The following is a 22,263-nucleotide window of genomic DNA, read 5'->3' as shown; positions in this document are numbered from 1 at the left end:
AAACAATACACCGGGTTTCATATATCAAAATGGTAACACTTGGGATATACTGGACTAAAGAAAAGTGTTAGTTGCTCAGTCGTGTCTGACTCTTTGTAACCCCATGGACTGCAGATCACCAGATTCCTATGTCCATGGAATTCTCCAGGCAAGAACACTGCCATGGGTTGCCATTTCCTTCTCCTGGACTGAAGAAAGCAGATCATTAAAACCGATTTGACCCTCTTGCTTCTGTTTTTACTCTCTTTAATGTGGCTACTAGAAAACTTTAGGTTCCGTATGTGGCTCACTTCTCATTTCTAATGGACAGTGCTGCTCAGGTGCCCTCTTCCTGCCATTTTTTGGGCCATAATCATGAGTGGCTCTCACTGCCCAGGCCCAGCCAGCGTTCTCGTGTGACCTGGGTGAACCAAGTTCATTCCTGCTGCAAAGCTTCCTTCAGCCTGGAATGCTTTTCTACTGTTGGCTTGGACAATCACTTCTCATTCTTCTACAGTTCTGGCGTCACCTCCCCCAGGAAGCCGTCCTCAACAGCCCCTGTCTCCAGGCTGGGTTAAGTACCCTGTACTTTTCCTCCATTGTATCCGTCACAACGGCAACAGTCTGCGCTGGTTGCCTGTCCAGTCTGTCCACTCTCCTTTCTATATCCTAAATTCCAAGATGTCTGCCTCAGTTCACTGCTGCATCTCCAGCATCCAAGCTGATGCTCAAAGGGACTTACTGTGCGAACGCTGACAAATAAAGAAGGGGGACTTCCCTGGTGATCCAGTGGTTAAGACTCCACGTCTCCCAATGCAGAAGGCATGGGTTCAACCCCTGGTTGGAGAACTAGGATCCCTCATTCTACACAGTATGGGCAAAAAATAAATAAATAAAAAGAAGGAAATTTCCCTGTCCCACAAAACTCTGATCCAACACTGACAAATTCGCAAGTTTAAGGAGGGGAAAAAAAGAAGAAAGGGGAAAACTATCTGACCACATACTATGGATTAAAACCCAAAAGTTCTCAATATATCTCAAGAAAAAGAAAAAAGGGGACCGCCTTGGTAGGCATTCATGCTTTGAGGGGTGGAATCACTCTTTACTTAAATATACATTCCCAAGAGGCTGACTGCCCTCCAAAGCCGATAAGTTTACAGAACACTCTGAAGGCAGCCTGAAACCCCAGGCTACACTGGGGCGGCCACGTACCGCGGGAAAGGCTTTCCTGACAGAAAAAGCTTTTCTTCTTTTCTCAAGTGAGGCTCCACAAGGCATCCTCTCAGCCAGTGACACAGAGAGCGGGTCTGTTTTCACATGCGTTGCTGGGGCCTGTGTGTTTACTCTTTGAGGCTCCTGGCTAAAAGGACCTTTTCTTTCGACCAGCTCTCCACTGACACCGAAACCACGGATGGGCCCGGCTGTAACTCTGAGAAGCCGGTGGGGGGAAGGGGGGTCTGGGGGAGGGGGAGGGGGTGGCTTCTGGCTTCTTCGGGAATTCCTTGAGGTTCTGGCCCGGCCGTATCTGTCCTGAGGTGCACAATGATGGAAAGCAACACACAGGGAGCTTTTCAGAGACTGTTACAGACAGGTTTAAATCCTAGTGCCTGGCAGCTGGTGCCAATCAAGGAAAACAGGAGTCACCGACGTAACTGCGCCCAGAAGGAAGCAAAAATGAAAAAAGGCTTCTGCATTTGGAGGCTGGGGATGGACTCTGACCAATGTCTCCTGAGAGAGGGCACCCTGCGCCACCCTGGTCCCACCTCTGCTTCAGCCACGACACAGGCCACAAAACCTAAGTCACACAAAGATATGTTCATCCTCACTAATCTAATTAAGTGTGCCTATTTTATATATATAATATACTAATACTAAATATTATCAAATTACATTATATTGTATTAGTATCTTCTTTGTGCTTTAGTCACAAGGCTAGGGGATATACAAGAGTTAACAAAAACCAGACTTCTCTGGCGGTCCAGTGGTTAAGACTCCATACTTCCACTGCAGGGGACATGGATTCGTACCTTGGGGAAGCTCTGCAAGTCGCAAAGTGTGGTCAAAAATAAAATAAATAAACATGTTATATCAGGTAATTGCTAATATAAAAAAAAAAAAAAGAGTCAATAAAAACCAAACAATGACTGCCTTCATGGAGCTAACATACCAGTTATAAAGGACAATAAGTCAGATAAATAAGTAAAATATATATTATATGGCATGTGCATGCTCAGACACTCAGTCATGTCCAGCTCTTGCAACCCCATGAACTTTAGCCTGCCAGGATCCTCTGTCCATGGGATTTTCCAGGCAAGAATACTAGAATGGGTTGTCATTTCCTCCTCCAGAAGATCTTCCTGACCCAGGGATTGAACCCATGTCTCCTACATTGGCAGGCGGATTCTTTACCACTGAGCCACCTGGGAAGTCCAGGAAAGCAGGTAGCTCAGCTTGTATCACGTTAATTTGAGGACACTGATTAGACAGCTGGAAACACAGGGCTGCCCAAGGAAAGGCAAAGGGTACCAGTCATAGGTGTGCAGACCAAATTTATAGTCATACGGCCAGATAAGATCATGAAAGGAAGAGGTGCAAATTAACAGGCATATGAAAACTAGGTCACTTGGGGTATCCCAATGTTTTCAGACTGGAGAGAAGGAAACTAGCCAAGGAGACTGGAAAAGAGTTACCAGAGAGATAGACAGAACACCATCCAGGCATGGTGTCCTGAAAACCAAGTGACAAGAGTAGGTCAGGAAGCGATGGATTCCAACTCAAGAAATGAGAACTGAGCCACACGGAGGTGACCGCAGACTTGGTACAATATTTGCAGCAGGGCAGTGAGAGTAAAAGCCTGCCTGAGAGTTCCTCAAGAAGGAAATGAGAGGAGAAAAGAAAAGAGATGCAAATGAAAATAACAAAGAGAAATCACTTGTTGTAGCCCAACAGACTGGCAGAGGTTAAAAGACTGGCAGTGCCCATCGCCACTGGGAGTAAGGGAAACAAGTTTACGTGCACACACACAGGGGGTGCATGAACGGATCCAGCCTTTGCAGCAGACCCAGGCCGTGGGCATCATGGAACTTGCAACTCGTCTGCCTTCTGACCCAGCAATGAATGCCTAGGAATTTACTACCCTAAGAAAAATGACAGGAAAACAAAGGTATCTTTACAAGAACTTACTGAAAAGTCATGCTTATAGTAGTAAAGAAGGAGAAACGGCCAACAATAAAAGATCTGTTAAACTATGGTACATTCATAGCAAAAAAATGCTATTGGAGCCATTAAAAGAATCTAGTTTCATTGAAGTAGAAAAACTGGGTGGAAAAAAGCAAGTTACAAGGCAATATGTATAGTCAGTTCCCAGTTTGGGAAAAAAGTTATATATTCACACATACATACATGATTGACATACCCAAAAAAGCTGAGTGGATATATAACAAAATATTAACCAGGTTAGCTCTGAATAAAAAAATGTCCATGTACCTTGTCAATTTTGCTGTGAACCTAAAATTGCTCTAAAAAATTATCTTTAAAATGCACTCCAAAGAAGACATACAGATGGCTAACAAACACATGAAAAGATGCTCAACAGCACTCATTATCAGAGAAATGCAAATCAAAACCACAGTGAGGTACCATCACACGCTGGTCAAAATGGCTGCTATCAAAAAGTCTACAAGCAATAAATGCTGGAGAGGGTGTGGAGAAAAGGGAACCCTCTTACACTGTTGGTGGGAATGCAAACTAGTACAGCCACTATGGAGAAGAGTGTGGAGATTCCTTAAAAAACTGGAAATAGAACTGATATATGACCCAGAAATCCCACTGCTGGGCATACACACTGAGGAAACCAGAAGGGAAAGAGACACATGTACCCCAATGTTCATCGCAGCCCTGTTTATAACAGCCAGGACATGGAAGCAACCTAGATGTCCATCAGCAGATGAATGGATAAGAAAGCTGTGGTACATATACACAATGGAGTATTACTCAGCCATTAAAAAGAATACATTTGAAATCAGTTCTAATGAGGTGGATGAAACCGGAGCCTATTATACAGAGTGAAGTAAGCCAGAAAGAAAAATACCAATACAGTATACTAACACATATATATGGAATTTAGAAAGGTGGTAACGATAACCCTGTATGCAAGACAGCAAAAGACACACAGATGTATAGAACAGTCTTTTGGACTCTGGGAGAAGGTGAGGGTGGGATGATTTGAGAGAATAGCATTGAAACATGTGTATTATCATATGTGAAAACTAGATCGCCAGTCCAGGTTCAATGCAGGAGACAGAGTGCTCAGGGCTGGTGTACTGGGATGACCCTGAGGGATGGGATGGGGAGGGAGGTGGGAGGGGGATTCAGGATGGGGAACACATGTACACCCGTGGCTGATTCATATCAATGTATGGCAAAAACCACTACAATATTGTAAAGTAATTAGCCTCCGATTAAAATAAATAAAATAAAATAAAATGATACAAACTTACTTACAAAACAGAAAGAAACTCACAGACTTTGAAAATGAACTTATACTTGCTAGGGGGAAGGATCTGGGGAAGGGACAGTTAAGAGAGTTTGGGATGGACATGTACACACTGCTATATTTAAAATAGATAACCAATAAGAATCTACCGTATAGCACATGGAACTCTGCTCAATATTATGTGGCAGTCTGGATAGGAGGAGAGTTAGGGGAGAATGGATACATGTACATGTATGGCCAAGTCCCTTCACTGTTCCCCTGAAATTATCACAACACTATTTGTTAACTGGCTATAAAAAAAAAAGTCTAAAAAACACAAACATCCATTGGACTTCATAATAACAGAGTATGATTTGAAGCTTTGTAGGGAAAAAATAAAATTTCCAGTGATTTTTAACCTTCTCCTTCTTTGCAAGGCTTCCCTGGTGGCTCAGACAGTAAAGAATCTGCCTGCAATGCAGGAGACCCAGGTTTGATCCCTGGGTCGGTCAAGATCCCCTGCAGAAGGAAATGGCAACCCACTCTGGTATTCTTGCCTGGAGTATTCCATGGACAGAGGAGACTTGCAGGCTACAGTCCATGGGGTCACAACGAGTTGGACACGACTGAGAGACTGACATTTTCACTTTCTTTGGAAGGTTGTAATTAACAGAGGTTGCAGACAACGACTCAGAGACCAAAAGGCCTAGGTTAAATCCCAGCTCTGCCACCACCTCCTATGTGATCTTGGGCAAGCTATCATCTAAGGGGATGGCAGTACTACCTACCTGACAGGTATACAGGAGGATTAAATGGAAAGAATATATATAATATTATATTATATTATACTATAGCATAGTATAGTATGTTGTATATGTAATATTAAGAATTCAGAACAATACCTGGTACATACTTAACACTCACAAAGTTTTTGTCTTTTTTTTTTTTTTTTTCAATAAGCATGAAAAAAAAAAAATGTCCCCCATTCACACATACAACCAAGTGTGGATCAAAAATATTCAGGGAAGGACTTCCTTGGTGGTCCACTGGCTAAGACTCTGCACTCCCGATGCAGGGGGCCCGGGTCCAATCCCTGGTCCAGGAACTAGATACCACATGCAGTAACTAAGAGTTCACGTGCCACAATGAAGATCGAAGATCCTGCAAGCTGCAGCTAAGACCCAGCACAGCCAGATTAAATAAATAATTAATTTTTTAATAAATATTCAGGGAAAAGAAATTTCAGAAGGTTCCCAGAAGTTAACCTTGAACTTGCTGTGCTCCAGCAACTGTTTACAAAGCACTGAGGTTGTATTAGGGCTGCCCTGGTGGTTCAGACGGTAAAGCATCTGCCTGCAATGTGGAAGACCCGGTTTCGATCGCTGGGTCGGGAAGATCCCCTGGAGAAGGAAATGGCAACCTACTCCAGTACTCTTGCCTAGAAAATTCCATGGAGGGAGGAACCTGGTAGGCTGCAGTCCATGGGGTCGCAAAGAGTTGGACACAACTGAACGACTTCATTTTCTCTTTCTTTAGGTTGTATTAGGTGTTATAAGTAATCGAGAGATGATTTAAAGTATATGGGGGTATGTGCACAGGTTATATGCAAATACTATGCCATTTTATAGCAGAGATTTGAGCATCTGCAGACTGTGGTATTGGGGGGAGGGGGTCCCACAGACACCGAGGGATGATTATAATGTTTTCAATTTTAGGAGCAAGGCTGAATTTCTCAGAAGTCTTCTGTGAGCATTCCATAAGACTGAAATAACTAGGTCTTAGTGGTTTGCCAAGTTCATAAAAGTAACTACTTGGCTATGGCAGGACTGGTTTGGCCATTTCTCCCATCAGGCCTAATCAAGACACTGCAGTTTATAGCTATGTTCTAAATAACAGCTCCCTACCAGTTTACAGGATTGTCACATCCTTCCTTTCACTTTTGTCTCTTGCCCGCCTGCTACTTATCTGAAGAAATTGTGAATAATTTCTCAAACTTAAAACTGTTTTTAACTGAGGAGCAATTTTTTAGAATTTTCTCCCTTCTCTGACTCAGGTTCCAAGGATCAATGATTTTATTTATCTTTCAGTTGAAAAACTGGAAAAACAGTGTGTTTACTTTAAAACAAATGCAAGCACTGTCTGTCAGGCCTGCCTCCTTGAGATGCCCACCCACCAGAACACTTTATCCTCATAGCAGAGGGAGGGAGGCAGTGCAGCCCGTGTGACTGGCCTATCTGTTCTCGGAACATAAAGTGCAGTAATAGCCCTCTGCTTAAAAGATTTTTAAATAAATAGGGAGCTGTTTGCTTTTTCTCCTGCTCATTTTTTTTTTTAAATCTGGGAGACACACATGGGGAAAGAAAACAGACACATATTGAAAAGGAAGAGCTAAGCAAGGAGCTTTTCGCAGGCACTTCATTTGTCACAGAGGTCTGGGTTCAACCATTCTCAAACCACCTCCTATGTATATAGAACTGAGGAAGTGAGTAAATGTATGGATGATGGTGATAGCCAGGGTTCTCTACGGAAAAGAGGAAAGTTAGAAAGAACCCTGTGAGGCTGAATTACCAATTGCAGCATGAATTCATCATGCAGAATACTGGGCTGGCCAAAAAGTTCATTTAGGCTTTTCCATAAGACGTTACAGTGAAACTGTGTGTGTGTGTGTGTGTGTGTATATAAAGTCTTTTAGGAAAACTGAAGGCTCAAAAGCCAAGAACATTTTGAAGAAAAAGAGCAGTGAGACGAATTATGTCCAGGGATTTCCCTGGTGGTCCACTGGTTTAGAATCCGCCTTGCAATGCAAGAGACATGGATTTTGATCCCTGGTGGGGAAACTAAGATCCCACGTGCCACAGAGCAACTAAGCCCATGCGCCACAACTAGAGAGTCCGTGCCCTGCAACAAAAGGTCCCACATGACGCAACCAAGACCTGATGCAGCCAAATAAATAAATAAATAAAAAGAAGAGAGATGTCCAACCTGAGACTGACACTCCCTCCGGTGAAAAGAGTTTAACACTGTGTAAAACCCAGGAGGAAAAAGTACAACCAGATCCTCAGCCTACACCATACATCAAAGTAAACTCCAGATTGGTTAAAGAGTGAAACATCTTAAAAACTAAATAAAGAAAACCATCACAAGTGTTACATAAGGAAGGTATCTAACTGCACTTCTTCCCACGTGGTACCTCAGCGGTTCTCAGACTTGAGCAGGCCTCAGAATCCTCTGGAATGTTTGTTAAAACACAGATCAGTGGGCCTTGCCTGCAGAGTTTCTGATTCTGTAGGACTGGGATAAAGCCTGAGAATTTACGTTTCTAATGTTTCCAGGTGATCTGGAGACCACACTTTGAAACCACTGGGCTAACTGATGGTCCCAATGCCATTTGTTCACCTTTCTTCACTGATTTTATTTCTTTATTTTTGGCTGTGTGTCACGTGGCATGTGGGATCATAAGTTTCCCCACCAGGGATAGAACTTGCGCTCCCTGCAATAGAAGCATGCAGTCTCTAACCACTGGACTGCCAGGGAAGTCCTTTACTGATTTTAAATGCCACTTTTATCACACAGTAAATTCTATGTATATTAGATGATGTTTGGGAAAAAAAATATGATGGGGACTTATCAAAAGGATGCAGGAGCGAGCTTAAAGAGGCCAAACCAAGGATAACTTGAGCACCAAAATACTAAATTACAACACATGAATAAAAGAAGAATCCATGAGATAATAATACATACCTACATAATAATCCATGAGACTGATAATACATACCTACATAAAGGAAAAGGAAAAGCTCTTCCTTACAGCAGTATACCAAATACTAAATACAGAAGGAATGACTAAATTGGAAAAAAAAAAGTTCTGCAACCATCACAGTATTAACGGATTCAGACAAAAATCGTTCACGAATGCACAAACTAGTAGGTGAAGGCGCCATGAGGAACCCATATTTACATGTTGTCAAAGTATTGTATCTCCCCAGAAATAACTTTTCATTTATAAAGAGAAAAACAGGGCTTCCCTGGTGGTCCAGTGGTAAAGAATCTACCTGCCAAAGCAAGGGACACAAGTTGCATCCCTGGTCCGGTATGATTTCACATGCTCAGAACAACTAAGCCCATGCACCACAACTACTGAAACCCACACACCCTGAGCTTGTGTTTCACAACAAGAGAAGCCACAACAATGAGAAGCCGGAGAACCACAACTAGAAAGGAGCCCTCGCTCTCTGCAACTAGAGAAAGCCTATGCACAGCAACACAGACCCAACCCAGCCAAAAATAAAATATTTTTTTAATGTAAATAAATAAAGGGAAAATAGTCATTTGACAGTAGAGAACCTAACACACCCCACCTTAGCCTGATGGCTAAGTTCACGTCATCAATAATGAAACAAGCTGAGTAGGGTGCCCTCTGCTCTGACTCAATAACAAGGATACAACATCATTTCTAGTGTTCCTGCCAAAAATGTGTACTCCGAATCCACACTGAGGGGATTCCACAAAAAGACGGCCTGAACGCTTGAAAAAGGACACTGCTCTCAAAGACAAAAACAGGCTGAGGAACTGACAGCAGATTTATGGATAACCAAATCCAATGCATAATCTTGCATGGGATCCTGGATGGGGTGGAGGACAGGGGAAGAAATCACTTGAAATTCATTTTTGCAACAACAGGAAAACATGAATTAGATAATAATATTTTAAAAATGTCAGATTTCTTGATTTGGTTAATTTCCTCCAGGGGATCTTCCCAACCCAGGAATCAAACCCGAGTCTCCTGCACTGCAGGCAGATTCTTTACCGACTGAGCCACCAGGGAAGCCCAAGAATACTAGAGTGGGTAGCCTACCCCTTTCTCCAGGGGATCTTCCCAACCCAGAAATCTAACCGGGGTCTCCTGCATTGCAGGTGGATTCTTTACCAGCTGAGCAACGAGGGAAGCCCCTCTTAGAAAACACACACTTAGATATTCAGGGATAAAAAAATATAAGGTTTATAGTTTGAAATGATTCAACAAATCACTACACACGTAGATACAGATATACAGATGATGTTTAAGGCAAACACATCAAAATATTAGCACATGGATGAAGAGTCTAGGAAATTCTTTGTCCAAGTCTTATAACACTTCTCTGAATTTGAAATTACTTTAAAACAAAGAAGTCTGGCTGTTTTTTGTTTGTTTGCTTGTTTTTTTAATCTACTTCAAGCCATTTTCCCTCCTTGAAAGTGGGACAATCTGGTAGTGCCAAGTTCTGCAATGTTGATGAGGCCAGGTGCCAGAGAAGTGAGCTACAAGAGAAAAGTGGGTCTCAGACCCTATCTGCTACCAAGCTAGAAAGAAATGAAGATCACCCAGTGGGTGGGGACAGATGAAACATGCCGACGGTCACTGAAGTTGGGCAGGTAGGGATTATGTTTGAAAATACCCCAAACAAAAAGGTTTTAAAAATCAATATTCAACCTCAAAAGCTGGCTTCCGCACAGAGATGACTAGAACCATCCTTAAGAGCCAGATCAGGACTTTTGGTCAAGTCCTCTATGTGCAGCAACAGCCAGGTCAACATCCCCGCTGAGCTGGCCAAGGCTGACCATTACGTAACTGCCGGACTTGAGTAAAACCCTCCACTGTAGCACTGCTGGCCAGCAGGGACACAGGAAACATAAGCTGGGTCTCCCAGTCCACCTCCAAGTCCACCCAGGGGAAAACAAGGCAGAGAATGAAAGGATGAATTATGTCCCACGGAGCAGAAAAACGCCAGGTGAGGCAAGCGCCACCCTCATGCCCTTTCCCAGGAAAAGTGGTTCCAGGAAGACCCAGCCACAGTGAGAGGAGGATTAGCTCACCTACTGGGAGCCACTTCCCTACGAAACCTTAGATGCCACTGGAAACACTTCTGGCCCAGCAGCTCCCAGAGGAGAACAGATGCCAAGACCACAGTGCTGAAACGTCCTGTGTTCATTCAGCATTCACACTTGCAAAGACTGTATTTGTCCACTCTTTGCATTCTTTCTTGGAACAACCTCAGGGCTGCCTCCCCTTTAGGCAAGGAGGTCTCTGCCTGTCCATCTTTGGGATGTGAACTTTCTAATCTTTGGGAAGGAAAGTATCAGAGGAGACAGAATAATATTAATAACTACCTTTGCTACTACTAATATAGTACCAACATGTGTTGGGTACTGTTGTTAGCTTACTGAACCTCAAAACAATATTTTACAGACAAGGAAACAGAAGCATGGAGAAGTGAAGTGACTGTCTGATGTACAAAGCTGGGGGAATCAGGAGTCAAGCCCAGGGAGTTTGACTTCAGAGTCTACACATTCTTAACCACTTCTCTCTACACAACAGATTTGCAATCACCAGAAGCAGCCCTGCTCTGCACGGAAGGCATTATGAGTATTATCTGTTATCAGCTATGCCATTGCCAGGTTAGGTTTGTTTTTCTAAGAAAAAGCAGCCCAGTGCCCAGATTTTTCCATCAGATTCGGATCTGATGTGCCTCACAACTCAACCCAGCCACACGCTCAAAGTGCTAAGGCTGGTGTCAGCAAGAGCAGCACGAGCTGTAGCCACTGCCATAAGCAACACAGCTCCTGGGAGCCACAGAAAACACTCTCCTGAATTGCTCTGGGCTCAAACAGAAAGTCGCAATAGCAATTACAAAAAAAGGAGCAGAATTGGCAAAACATAGGGGATGGTAAACAGTTCACCAGCAGATAGTCTCCACTAAAGCTAAACATACGCCCACCCTATGAACCAAGTCCACAAGATAGAGACAGACAGGTAGACAGATTTAACAGAAGTGCGTGCCTGTGTCCTCCAAAACACGTGTTTAAGAATGTCCACAGCAGGGGACTCCCCGGTAGTCCAGTGGCTAGGACTCCACACTCCCAAAGCAGCGGGCTCAGGTTCAATTCCTGGTCAGAGAACTAGATCCCACATGCCACAATGAAGATTGAAGAGTCCTTGTGCTACAACTAAGACCATGTGCAGCCAAATAAATAAATAAAATAAAATAAAAAAAAGAATGTTCACAGCAGTATTGCTCATGATGGCTAAAAACTGGAAGTAACCCAAATGTCTACCAACAGGAGACAAGACAAATAAACTGTAGTATATTCATACAGTAGGATACCACACCCCAGTAAAGAAAAAAAAAAAAAAAAACCTCTCATTTCACACAAAAGCCCAGATGCATCTCACAGATATAATGAAGAGTCAGGCACAAGAAAACACACTAGCTGATTTCAGTGATACCAAAATTCAAGAACAGGCAAAACGAATCAATAATGATCAAATTCAGAATAGTGGTTATCTCAGGGCAGGGCAAGGAAGAGACATGGGGAGACTCCTAGAGTCCTAGGAAGGTTCTCTCTCTTGATCTGAGGGGTCATTACACAGATGTGGACATACGTAAATACTCACTGAGCTGTCTCGCTTAAGATTTGTGCACTTTTAAAAGAAGAAAACAACTTCAATACCAAAGGGGAAAGAAAATCAAAAGCATGATTAAAGCAAGAATGTTTTCATTATTAAATAAGACAGGACAAAAGTAAAAAGGCACTAAGCTTTCAACTCAAACAGCTATAAACGATTGACTGAATAAATAAGGCAAATCTAGAACAAAGGGTTGAAAAAAGTTAACATTAAAAATGGAAATTAACATTAGAAAATACAATATAATTGATAAGTCCAAATACAATAGCTGTCCTGTGAAAAAATAAATCAAAAGCCAAAAATTAAAACAAAAATGTTTATGCCAGGCAAGAGAAAAAAATTGGGAAAAAATACACAAATATCATAGCTCAGTTGGTAAAGAATCCACCTGCAATGCAGGAGACCCCGGTTCAATTCCTGGGTCAGGAACATCCCCTGGAGAAGGGATAGGCTACCCATTCCAGTATTCTTGGGCTTTCTTTGTGACTCAGATGGTAAAGTATCCACCTGCAATGCAGGAGACCTGGGTTCGATACCTGGGTTGGGAAGATCCCCTGGAGAACCAGTCCAGTATTCTGGCCAGGAGAATTCCATGGACTGTATAGTCCACATGGGGTCACAAAGAGTCAGACACAACTAAGTGACTTTCACTTTCACACAAATATCAACATTTTTAAGTGAGAAAAATTAGAAACATTTTTAAAAATGAGAATGCTATCTAAAATCTTTATATTAATACTTTGAATATCTCATGAAATGGTTTTCTCAGAAAATATGAATTAACAAAATTGACACATGATAAATCAGAAAAGCTGAACAAACCAATCATTATGGGGGGAAAAGACTGAAAAAGTCATCAAAGAATTATTTCAGAGAAAGCTGCCAGACCTAGTTGGTTTTATGGGTAAGCTCTTTCCTGCACTCATGGAACAGATAATTCTCATGTTATAGAGTCTATTCCCAAAATTGGAAAGCACTTCAATTTACTTTATAAAATTAGCCTAGCCTCAATTCCAAAGCTGACAAAAATAGTACAAAACTACAAACAAATGTCACTCATGAATATAGATGGAAAACTCCCAAATAAAATATGAACAAGCAATTCTAACAAAATTTTCAAGGAATAATCTACCAGAAGCAATTAGGTATATTCCAGAAATTCTAAGGTTGTTACTACATGGAAATTAATATAATACATCAAAAGGAGAAAAATCATGTAATTATCCTAATGGCCGCTTAAAAACTATTTGCTAAAAATTCAAACCCCATCTAGATATTTTTTTAAAGACAACAATAATTAATAAACCAAGAAGACAGGTTACCAACTAATCCTCAACCTCATACCTGAAGAAGTCACTATAATATAAGCTTGGTTATTAAACAGGAAAGGATACCTACTGCATCGCCACTAAAACAGGAAGTTGTATGCAAAGCAACTGACAAGAAAAAAGTATAATTAACTCCTAAGAGGAGCAAAATTATTGATCTTAGAAACCATATAAACATCTACCAAAGGACTTCCCTCGTGGCCCAGTGGTTAAGACTTTGCCTTCCAATGCAGTGGGTGTGGGTTGATCCCTGGTCAGGGAGCTAAGATACCCTGTGCTTCATGGCCAAAAAAACCAAAACACAGAAAAGCAGAAGCAATATCGTAACAAATTCAATAAAGACTTTAAAAATGGCCCACATTAAAAAAAAAAAATGTCTATCAAAAGAAACTGTTGAAAATCTATACTAAGAAGTCAGCAACTGACTGACTATAAAAAATACAGACACTAACAGTCATATACCAGTAATAAACATTAAGTCAAAAGACATAACAGGAAATTATCCCACTAAAAATAATATCAAAGCTTCTCCAAAAATTAAAAGAATCTATCTGAAGATAACTTCAAAATGACCTGAGTGAATTTAAAGACATTCCATGTTCCTGTGTAGGAAGAATCAGTATGAAATTCTCCATAAAGGAAACTTTACATACATCAGGATTCCAACAAAATCTCAAGGGATTTGGGGTAGGAGAATAGAAAGAGGGGAGAACCCAATAAAATAAAGTTCATGTGATGGTATCATCCAAGCAAAGAAAAAAACAGGAAGATTTTGAAAAGAAGAGAAACTTGAACTGTCAGTTATAATAGCTAAGACAAAGTGATTTTAAAAGGCCAATTGAAAAAACAAACAAGGACTTCCCTGGTGGTCCAGTGGCTAAGACTCCAAGCTCCCAATGCAGGGTTTGATCTCTGGTCAGGGAACTAGATCCCACATGCCACAACTAAAAGATTCCATGCACTGCCACTAAGATCAGAGCAAATACATAAATAGATATTTTAGAAACTAAACAACAAATGAAATATAAAGTCCCCATACAGGCCCAGATATACATGTTTTTAATATATGCTTAAAGTAGCAACTCAAGTCACTGGGGATATAGATTCAATAAGCAGTGCTAAAGTAATCAGTTAAATATTTGGAAAAATTAAATTAGATCCTTATCAAGAGGGAGGGGGTATATGAACACAAGTGGCTGATTCATGCTGTTGTACAGCAGAAACTAACACAACATTGTAAAGCAATTACATTCCAGTTTTTTAAAAAATAGAATAAAAAATAAACGATATCCCTACTCACAGTGAACACAAAAATAAATTCATTTGGATTGAGAATTAAGTTAAAAAAAACAAAATCACAGTAAACTAGAGGAAAATGATCATTTACCTGTTCTCAGAATGAGGGAAGGCCTTTCAAATCATAAAAGAAAAGGCTGAAAACCTAAAAGGTGAAAGATTCGACTACAAAATGTTTAAAACATCTGTATGGAAAAAAATTTTTTAAATGATTGCAAAATTAAAATGCAAATGAAAAACTGGGAAAACAAAAATTATAAGACAAAGAATAACAACCTTAATATATAAAGAGCTCTTTCAAAATCAAGAGAGAAAAATGTCGTATAAATAAATTTAAAATGCAGTATAAATAAAATAAATGCAGTAAAGTAAATTTCAGTACAAAAATGAGCAAAGGACATTAATAAGGCAATAAACACACTTTTAAAAAACATTCTGTCTCCTGGAATAAATCACAGCCTTAAAAAAAGTGGAGTGGAGGTAGAGGGACTTTGAAAACATAACAGCCAAAAGGAGTGAGGGGACCTTGCCCAAACCCAGGTTCAGGGAAATCAACTGTAAAACAATACCTTGAGATAAATGGTGAAATCAAATATGAACTGGGTGTTAGTTGAAAATGAGGAATTCACGTAAATATTGCCAGATGTGACAATGGTACTTTTGTAAAAAGAAAAAAAGTAATTATGTTTAAAAAAAAAAAAGTCCTTTTTTAATGAGATGCATGCTGAAGAATCTAGGATAAAAGCTTGAAACATCTGTAATTTACTTTAAAATACTGAAGTCAAGGCTAATTTGGTGGTCCAGTGTTTAAGATTCCACCTTGTAATGAGGGGACATCGGTTCAATCCCTGGTCCAGGAAGATCCCATGTGCCAAGGAGCAACTAAACCCGTGTTCCACAGCTACCAAAGCCACTGCCATGAGAAGCCCGCACGCTGCAACTAGAGAGTAGCCACTGCTCATCGCAACTAGAGCCCCCTGCACAGCAACGAAGACCGAGCACAGCCAAAAATAAACTAAATAATAAATGAAACATTTTTTAAGTAATAATAATAAAATAAACAAATAATAAAATACTGCAGCCAAAGATAAATAGATGAAGCAAATCTGGCATAATGTTAATTACCAAATACACATGCATATTTTTTCTTCTTACAAACAAATCCAATAAATGTCAAAGTACAATAGAAACCAGCCACATTGGCAAAAACTGATGGCAGGGTAAACGGGGAGAACTTCTCTGGAGAGTAATCTTGCAATATGTGTCCAAAGCCTTGAAAAGTGTTTAAACCCAGCAAGTCAGTGTTCAGTAATTTAATCCAAATTTTCAACAACTGGTACAAAAACCTGTAAACTTGTAAGAGTACCATCACAGCATTATCTGTGACTGTGAAAATTATCTGTGACCACTGAAAATTACTCACATGTTCAACCTTAAATTTTCACACAGTCATCTGACAGATGACTGCCAGACAGACATTAAAAATTGACTTTTGAAGAACAATTAAAGTTATGTTGATGTATCTTATGGTACTGCAGTGACAGAAAACAGTATGGTAGTTCCTCAAAAAATTAAGAGAATTACCACATGATCCTGCTATTCTACTTCTGAATATACTTCCAAAAGAATTGAAAGCATGGACTTGAAGAGATATTTGCACACCCATGTTCACAATAGCACTGTTCACTACAGGAAAAAAAGTAGCAGTTCAAGTGTCCTTTAATGGATGGATGGACCAACAAAATGTGGTGTATCCATACAATGGAATATTATTCAACATTAAAAAGGTGATTCCAGGGAAATACCTGGTGGTCCGGTGGTTAGGACTCTGCGCTTTCCTTGCTGAGGGCACGGGTTCAATCCCTGGTTGGGGAGCTAAGATCCTGTAAGCCACACAGCTTGACCAAGATAAAATAAAATAAATTTTTAAAAAAGAGAAAAAAGGTGATTCTGATACATGCCACGTGAATGGGCCTTAAGGACATTATGCTGAGTGAAAGAAGAAAGACACAAAAGTGCATGATTCCACTTATAGGCAATATCTAGATTCAAAGAGACAGAGAGTAGAATGGTGGAGGATGAGGGGAGCGAGGAAGTTGCTGTTTAATGGGTACAGAGTTCGAGTCTGGCAAGATGAAAAAGCTCTGGAGATGGATGGAGGTGATAGCTACAGAATCATATGAATGAAATTAATGACACTCAACTGTACATTTTTAAATGGTTAAGAAGATGAGTTTTATGTTATGTGTTTTTTATCACAATTAATATAAAAATATATTAACACATTCTAATTTTTCTTTTTTTTTTTTTTTTTTTATGGCCATGCCGCTCAGCATGAGGATCTTAGTTTCCTGGCCAGGGATTGAACCCATGCCTCCTACTTAAGACTTTCCTACAGTGGAAGCAGAGAGTCTTAAGCACTGAACCATCAAGGAAGTCTCTATATTAATAAATTTTGAAGAAAAAAAGGCATGTTGCAAAATAATATGATCATGTATGATCTCAATTTTGTTTCACTAACATCTTAAATATTAAGACACTGTATACAGGAAAAAAAAAAACCTCACAATGGTATATATCAAAAAGTTAATAATAATTATCACTAGGTACTGTGCTTCCAGGAGAATTTATTTTATTTTCTTTGTGTGTCTGTGCTTTTGTGCAAGTCCCAGTTTTTCTACAATTACCTTTGCCATTGAAAGCAAAAGTACGCCAACTGGACACAAGAAAAAGGAGAGAAAAGCACACGCGTGTCGGTTGATGATCCTAACAGGAGAATGCCCAGAGGTATATTTCCAAATGACATAGTAAACATAATTACCCTTGAGAATCAAATTATAAAAGGTAGACTAGCGTGTGGGAAAATAAAGACCAACTCAGAAGACAGAGCAGGGGGTAGTTCCCTGTAGAATTAGAACAGAGGCAGGCCCTGATTTCAGACGATTCCCGGATCCACAGCAGATGCACATCACTGTGTGCCCAGCAGAAAGGAAGAGACTGGGGGAGGCTCGCAAAGCACTCACGAGGCCCATCAGAAAGGACAGGCTCAAAAAGGCGAGACCCTTGAATCTCAGCGCTCCCCAGCCCCACCTCTTCTCAAGCTACATCCACGTTCAGAAAATATTTGCTAGACAGCAGACATCAAGAGAAGAAGGAGGCTTTCTTTCTGTGGCATTCCCTCACCACATCTGGTGCTGCTCTGAATAGAGGCTTTATGAGGGAGGGTCCAGATGCCACAACCATGAGCTACTCCACTGACCACAAACAGCAATAAACAGACGTTAGGATTTAGATCTCTGTGTAGCAGACACACTGAATAATCATGATGGAGCTTCCATCACATTCCAATATCCAGGAAATGTTTATCAAGTGCCTGCACAGGGCACCGTTTGTAACACCCAGACACGCACGCACATGTGCACACACACACACACATGGAGCTCCTTTGTTCTGTTTGAGGGATCAGACTGGGAAAATAATGATTTAGGCTGGAAGCATTCAACAGTCTGATTCTACACATCACACATTAGGAAAACAGGGGCAGGGGCAGAAGGACAGCACACATATCCCTGAGGAAAGATCAAGAGGGAAATGTCCCAGCACGAAGGGCCTTGGACCAAGGGGGCTGAGTCCCACAGTAGAGGCAGAGGGTAGCCCTCAGCTTCCCTAGACCTCCAGGGATCCCATGCACAGGGAGCAGAGTCACTGCAGCCCCTGGTCCGGGAGGAAACGGCATCACCCAGGTTTATCCGCCACATGAGAGAGATCCCTGCCTTCATATCCCTTCCCCACACCCACAGATGAATCACGTCAGCCACCCCTGCATCATACATACTTTTGCCCCCATTGTTCTTCAGGACATTGGAGAGGTTGACGGAGGCGGTGCCTAGCAGTTCATTTCTCAAGGTGTGGCAGCTCCAGACCTTCAGGTCTAAATGACTCTGGGCTGTGACATTCCTGGAAAACAAATACTTGATTCATCACATCCAAGCAGACCAGTCATTCCTGCAACTTAGAAGAAGGCAGAGAAATTATACTGCTGTCATCTTGGAGACCAAGGGGGGACCCCAAAGAGGAAGACAGTCACAGATACCCTTCCCCACCCCACCCCCACCCGAGCTGACCCTGTAACCATCTAGCAAACAATGAATGCTCTGTGAGCTCGACAGTGTAAAAACACCTGAAGAGAAGGTGCCTCAGGTACCCAAGGCAGAGGACTAGAGGCTGATACACGAAACCTGGATCTCCCATAACCCCCTTCTCGACCTCCCCCAGGGGAGCTGCCTTCGGAGAGAAGGGGTTTTCTCTTACAAAATGATGATCTCGTTCCAGAGAAGCTCAGAGCTCCCAATTCGCTTTCCAGTCTTCTTGGTCTCGCTGGGGAGTCCATCCACAGCCACTTCCACAAACGAGTTAATTCGAGGTTGACGACTATGCACCTTGGGCTTTGCTGACACCACTGGCCGGGAAAGACAGAAAAAGTCAAGGATGAGTCAGAGGGCTCCCAGCTGCCCCCCTGTGGCACATGTTCTACCTCTTTTTTGTTGTTTCCTTTAAAAAGAGAAATTTTGCTTTTCCCTCATTCTAAAAAGACTTTTTTAAAATGTGAGGATATAAATATATACATATAGCACAAGAAAAGAAGATAAGAAAAAAAAAATCACTCCTAACCTGAAAACACTGGGATGATTATCATTAAGTCATACCAGACTTTTTCTGATATCTGGTGAATAAAGACTTTTTCTAGACTTTCATCTCTTACGTCCCTAATTCCTTAAAAACTCCTCTCCCCCTAAAATTTATTTCAAAAGTTACAACCTAAGCCCGTTTATAAGGATATGCCATAATTTAGTGAACTATTCTTCCACTGTTGAATAAATTGCCTCCAACTTTTGGCTCAGGAAAAACGACCACAAATGTATAAAGTATCTGCATGCATGTTTGAGTATTCTTCCAAAGGATACGAACATTTTCTAAAGTTCTTAAAACCGCTCAATTCCTTTCTAAACCCATGTAGATACCCATCAGCACTATAGGAACATATCCATTTCACCAAACACTGCATAGCACTGAGTACTATGGTTTTTTTCACTCTTGGCAAATCATGTAGGTGAAGCAAAAAAAAAAAAAAAAAGAAATAGCATAAAGATAACAGCTAAGCACTTATCACAGATACTATGCTGTGCACACATTATCTCACCGAATCCTTATAGTGAGGCAGGAAATAACCTCATCACTGCATTTCACCCACGAGGAAACAGGCTTGGGGACGCTAGGTCACTGCCCCAGGCTACATATCCAGGAGCTTTGAGCCAGGATGTGCCTCTGGCTGCCTGACTCCACACTATGCCGTACGTCATGACCGGACTTTGCTTATTTGTTCTCATTTGTTCCTTCAGTCACTAGCCAGAGTGAATATTTTTCCCATGTACTTGTTAACCATCTGCATTTCCTCTTTTGTTCATTTCCTTTGTGTGGCAGCATTTCTGATGCTCACATGGTACCTACCAGCTAGTCAGGGACTCAGTACCACCTAAGCAAGCATATGCCCAGGGCTGGATGCTAGACAAGCTCCTTTTATACTATGTATCAGCCACAGTGGAAACTCCAGGTCACTAGGACAAAACCCATCTACACGGCTTCTATCCTATGCCCCAAATCAGAAGACATAACTGACAATCCTCACCAGTGATGAGAAGACTGCCTGCGCCTGAGCTCCCACCAGAAGTTAGCATACTTCTCCCTCCCAGACCTTCTGAGGGGTGACAATCCTGTAAGGGTCCACAACCCGGGACAGGGCAAAGCCACCTCTGATTCTCTTCTAGCAATCCTTTTCTTCTCCAGGCCCCAAAAAACAGGAGAGAGAAATCAAGGAACAACAGCAACAAAGCTGTGGTGAAGTTTCAGAAGCAACAGTGGATGATCCTAGGGAAAAAGGTTGTAGTATGTGGAAATGTGGCCCAGAGTGGGAAAACGAGACTACCACACACAAAGATCGAGGTTAACTGAGGCCACCTAGTGGTAGGAGGGTAGCTCTGCATGCAGACCCTTAAATCTAAAAAGAAAATAGGGACTACTTGCAGAGTCCTACCATTTTGAGCAAGACAGTTTCTTTGAAATCAAAAAGTTCTAGCCTTTTATTTAACAGTTGGGCCAACTAAGATCCAGAGAAGTAAGACAATGTATCCAAAATCAGAGAGCTAGTCAGAGCAGTGCTCAGCCTTGAACCAAGTCTCCCAGGTCCCAGGCCAGTTCTGTGAACTGCCATCATGTTTCCTTTTGGCCCTTGTTTTTTGTTTGTTTAATATATTTATTTGGCTGCACCAGATCTTAGCTGTGGCATGTAGGATCTAGTTCCCTGATCAGAGATGGAACCCAGGCTCCCAGCACTGGGAACATGGAGTCTAGCCACCGGACCACCAGAGAAGTTCTGGTCCTTGTTTTTTAGTATTTACTTAAAAAAATAATAATAAAAAATATATATATATAATGTGTGTATATACATATAGACATATATATAATAATTTCAGACGTTTAGAAAAGTTGTGAGACAAATACAAAGAATTCTTATAAACCCTTCACCCAGAATCACCAAACATTAACTTTTTACTGTATCTGCTTCATCATTCTCTTTTTCTCCCCTGATTTTCTCTTATACACATATTCATTTTTAACTAAAACTAAGAGTGAGTTGTAAACACTATGCCCCTTTAGTCCTAAATATTTCAGGCTGTCTTTTCTACTAACTATGACATTTTCTAACAGAACCATAGTACAATTATCAACATTAGGAAATTCAACATTCTTTAATACTATTACCTAAGGTACAGACCTTATTCAAATTTTGCCAATTATCTTATCGATGTCCATTATCGCAAAAGAGAAAAGGAAAGATTTTTTTCTAGTCCTGGATGCAAGCTAAGATCACGTAGTGTAGTTAGTGTTTTTACCATGAAGCTTCCAATTTACAGAAAAATTGAAGAAAAATAATAGCATATTCTTCACTAATTGTTATCATTTTGCTACATTCACTTTTCCCCCCTCTCTGTGACTATCACCAATGTTACCTGGAGAACCTCTACAATAATAAAAATATCTGCTCCACCACTGTTCAATACACTGCTGCAATATACACATGGCTACAAGGCACCTGAACTGTGCTAGTGAGACTGAGGATTTGAGCTTTAAATTTTATTTAATTTTAATGTAAATAGTTTTTTGTGGCTACACTTTCTAACCTACTGGATAGCACAAAATACAGATGTAAGACATCTATGTCTGTATGTGTACATATATACATATTTATCTACACAATTTAATTTTTGGTAAACTATTTGAAAGTAAGTTGTAGACCTCATGACAGATCAGCCCAAATTACTTTCAGAAAGCAACTGCTAACAATAAAGACATTCTCCCACCCCACCTCTACCCCACTGTTATCATACCTAAAAAAAAATGTATAGTCACTCCCTCTTTCAGTTGATATTCATTCCATATTCAAATCTCCCCAATTATTCTAAATATATTTTTAAAGCTGTTTTTTTCCCCAACCCAGGATCCAATCAAGATACATAAATTATTTTCAGTTGCTATCTCCTTAATCTTTTAACACCTAGAATGCACTCCCTTCTTCTTCCATGACAATGATTTTTAAAGACTTCCACCAGATGTCTCATAAAAACACACTGAATCCTGCATTCTTCTGATTGTTCCCTCGTGGGTAGATGCACATTGAACATTTT

General features: G+C 40.9%; 1 protein-coding gene across 7 annotated transcripts in view; it reads right to left on the bottom strand.

Moving 5' to 3' along the window:
* WWP2 (WW domain containing E3 ubiquitin protein ligase 2) overlaps positions 1-22,263 on the bottom strand; it is a 176,815-nt gene that overhangs the window by 99,109 nt on the left and 55,443 nt on the right. For all 7 annotated transcript variants that reach the window (XM_055553490.1, XM_055553491.1, XM_055553493.1 and 4 more), the window contains 2 exons: positions 18,833-18,980; positions 18,357-18,478 (listed from right to left, as the gene is read on the bottom strand). In XM_055553490.1, the coding sequence (XP_055409465.1) occupies positions 18,357-18,478; positions 18,833-18,980 (270 nt within the window). The remainder of the gene's footprint in view (positions 1-18,356; positions 18,479-18,832; positions 18,981-22,263) is intronic.

The sequence above is a fragment of the Bubalus kerabau genome, chromosome 17 (assembly GCF_029407905.1).
Source record: "Bubalus kerabau isolate K-KA32 ecotype Philippines breed swamp buffalo chromosome 17, PCC_UOA_SB_1v2, whole genome shotgun sequence".
Classification (NCBI taxonomy): Eukaryota; Metazoa; Chordata; class Mammalia; order Artiodactyla; family Bovidae; genus Bubalus; species Bubalus kerabau.
Note: the sequence above shows the minus strand (reverse complement) of the source record. Positions and strands in the feature narration are given on the sequence as shown.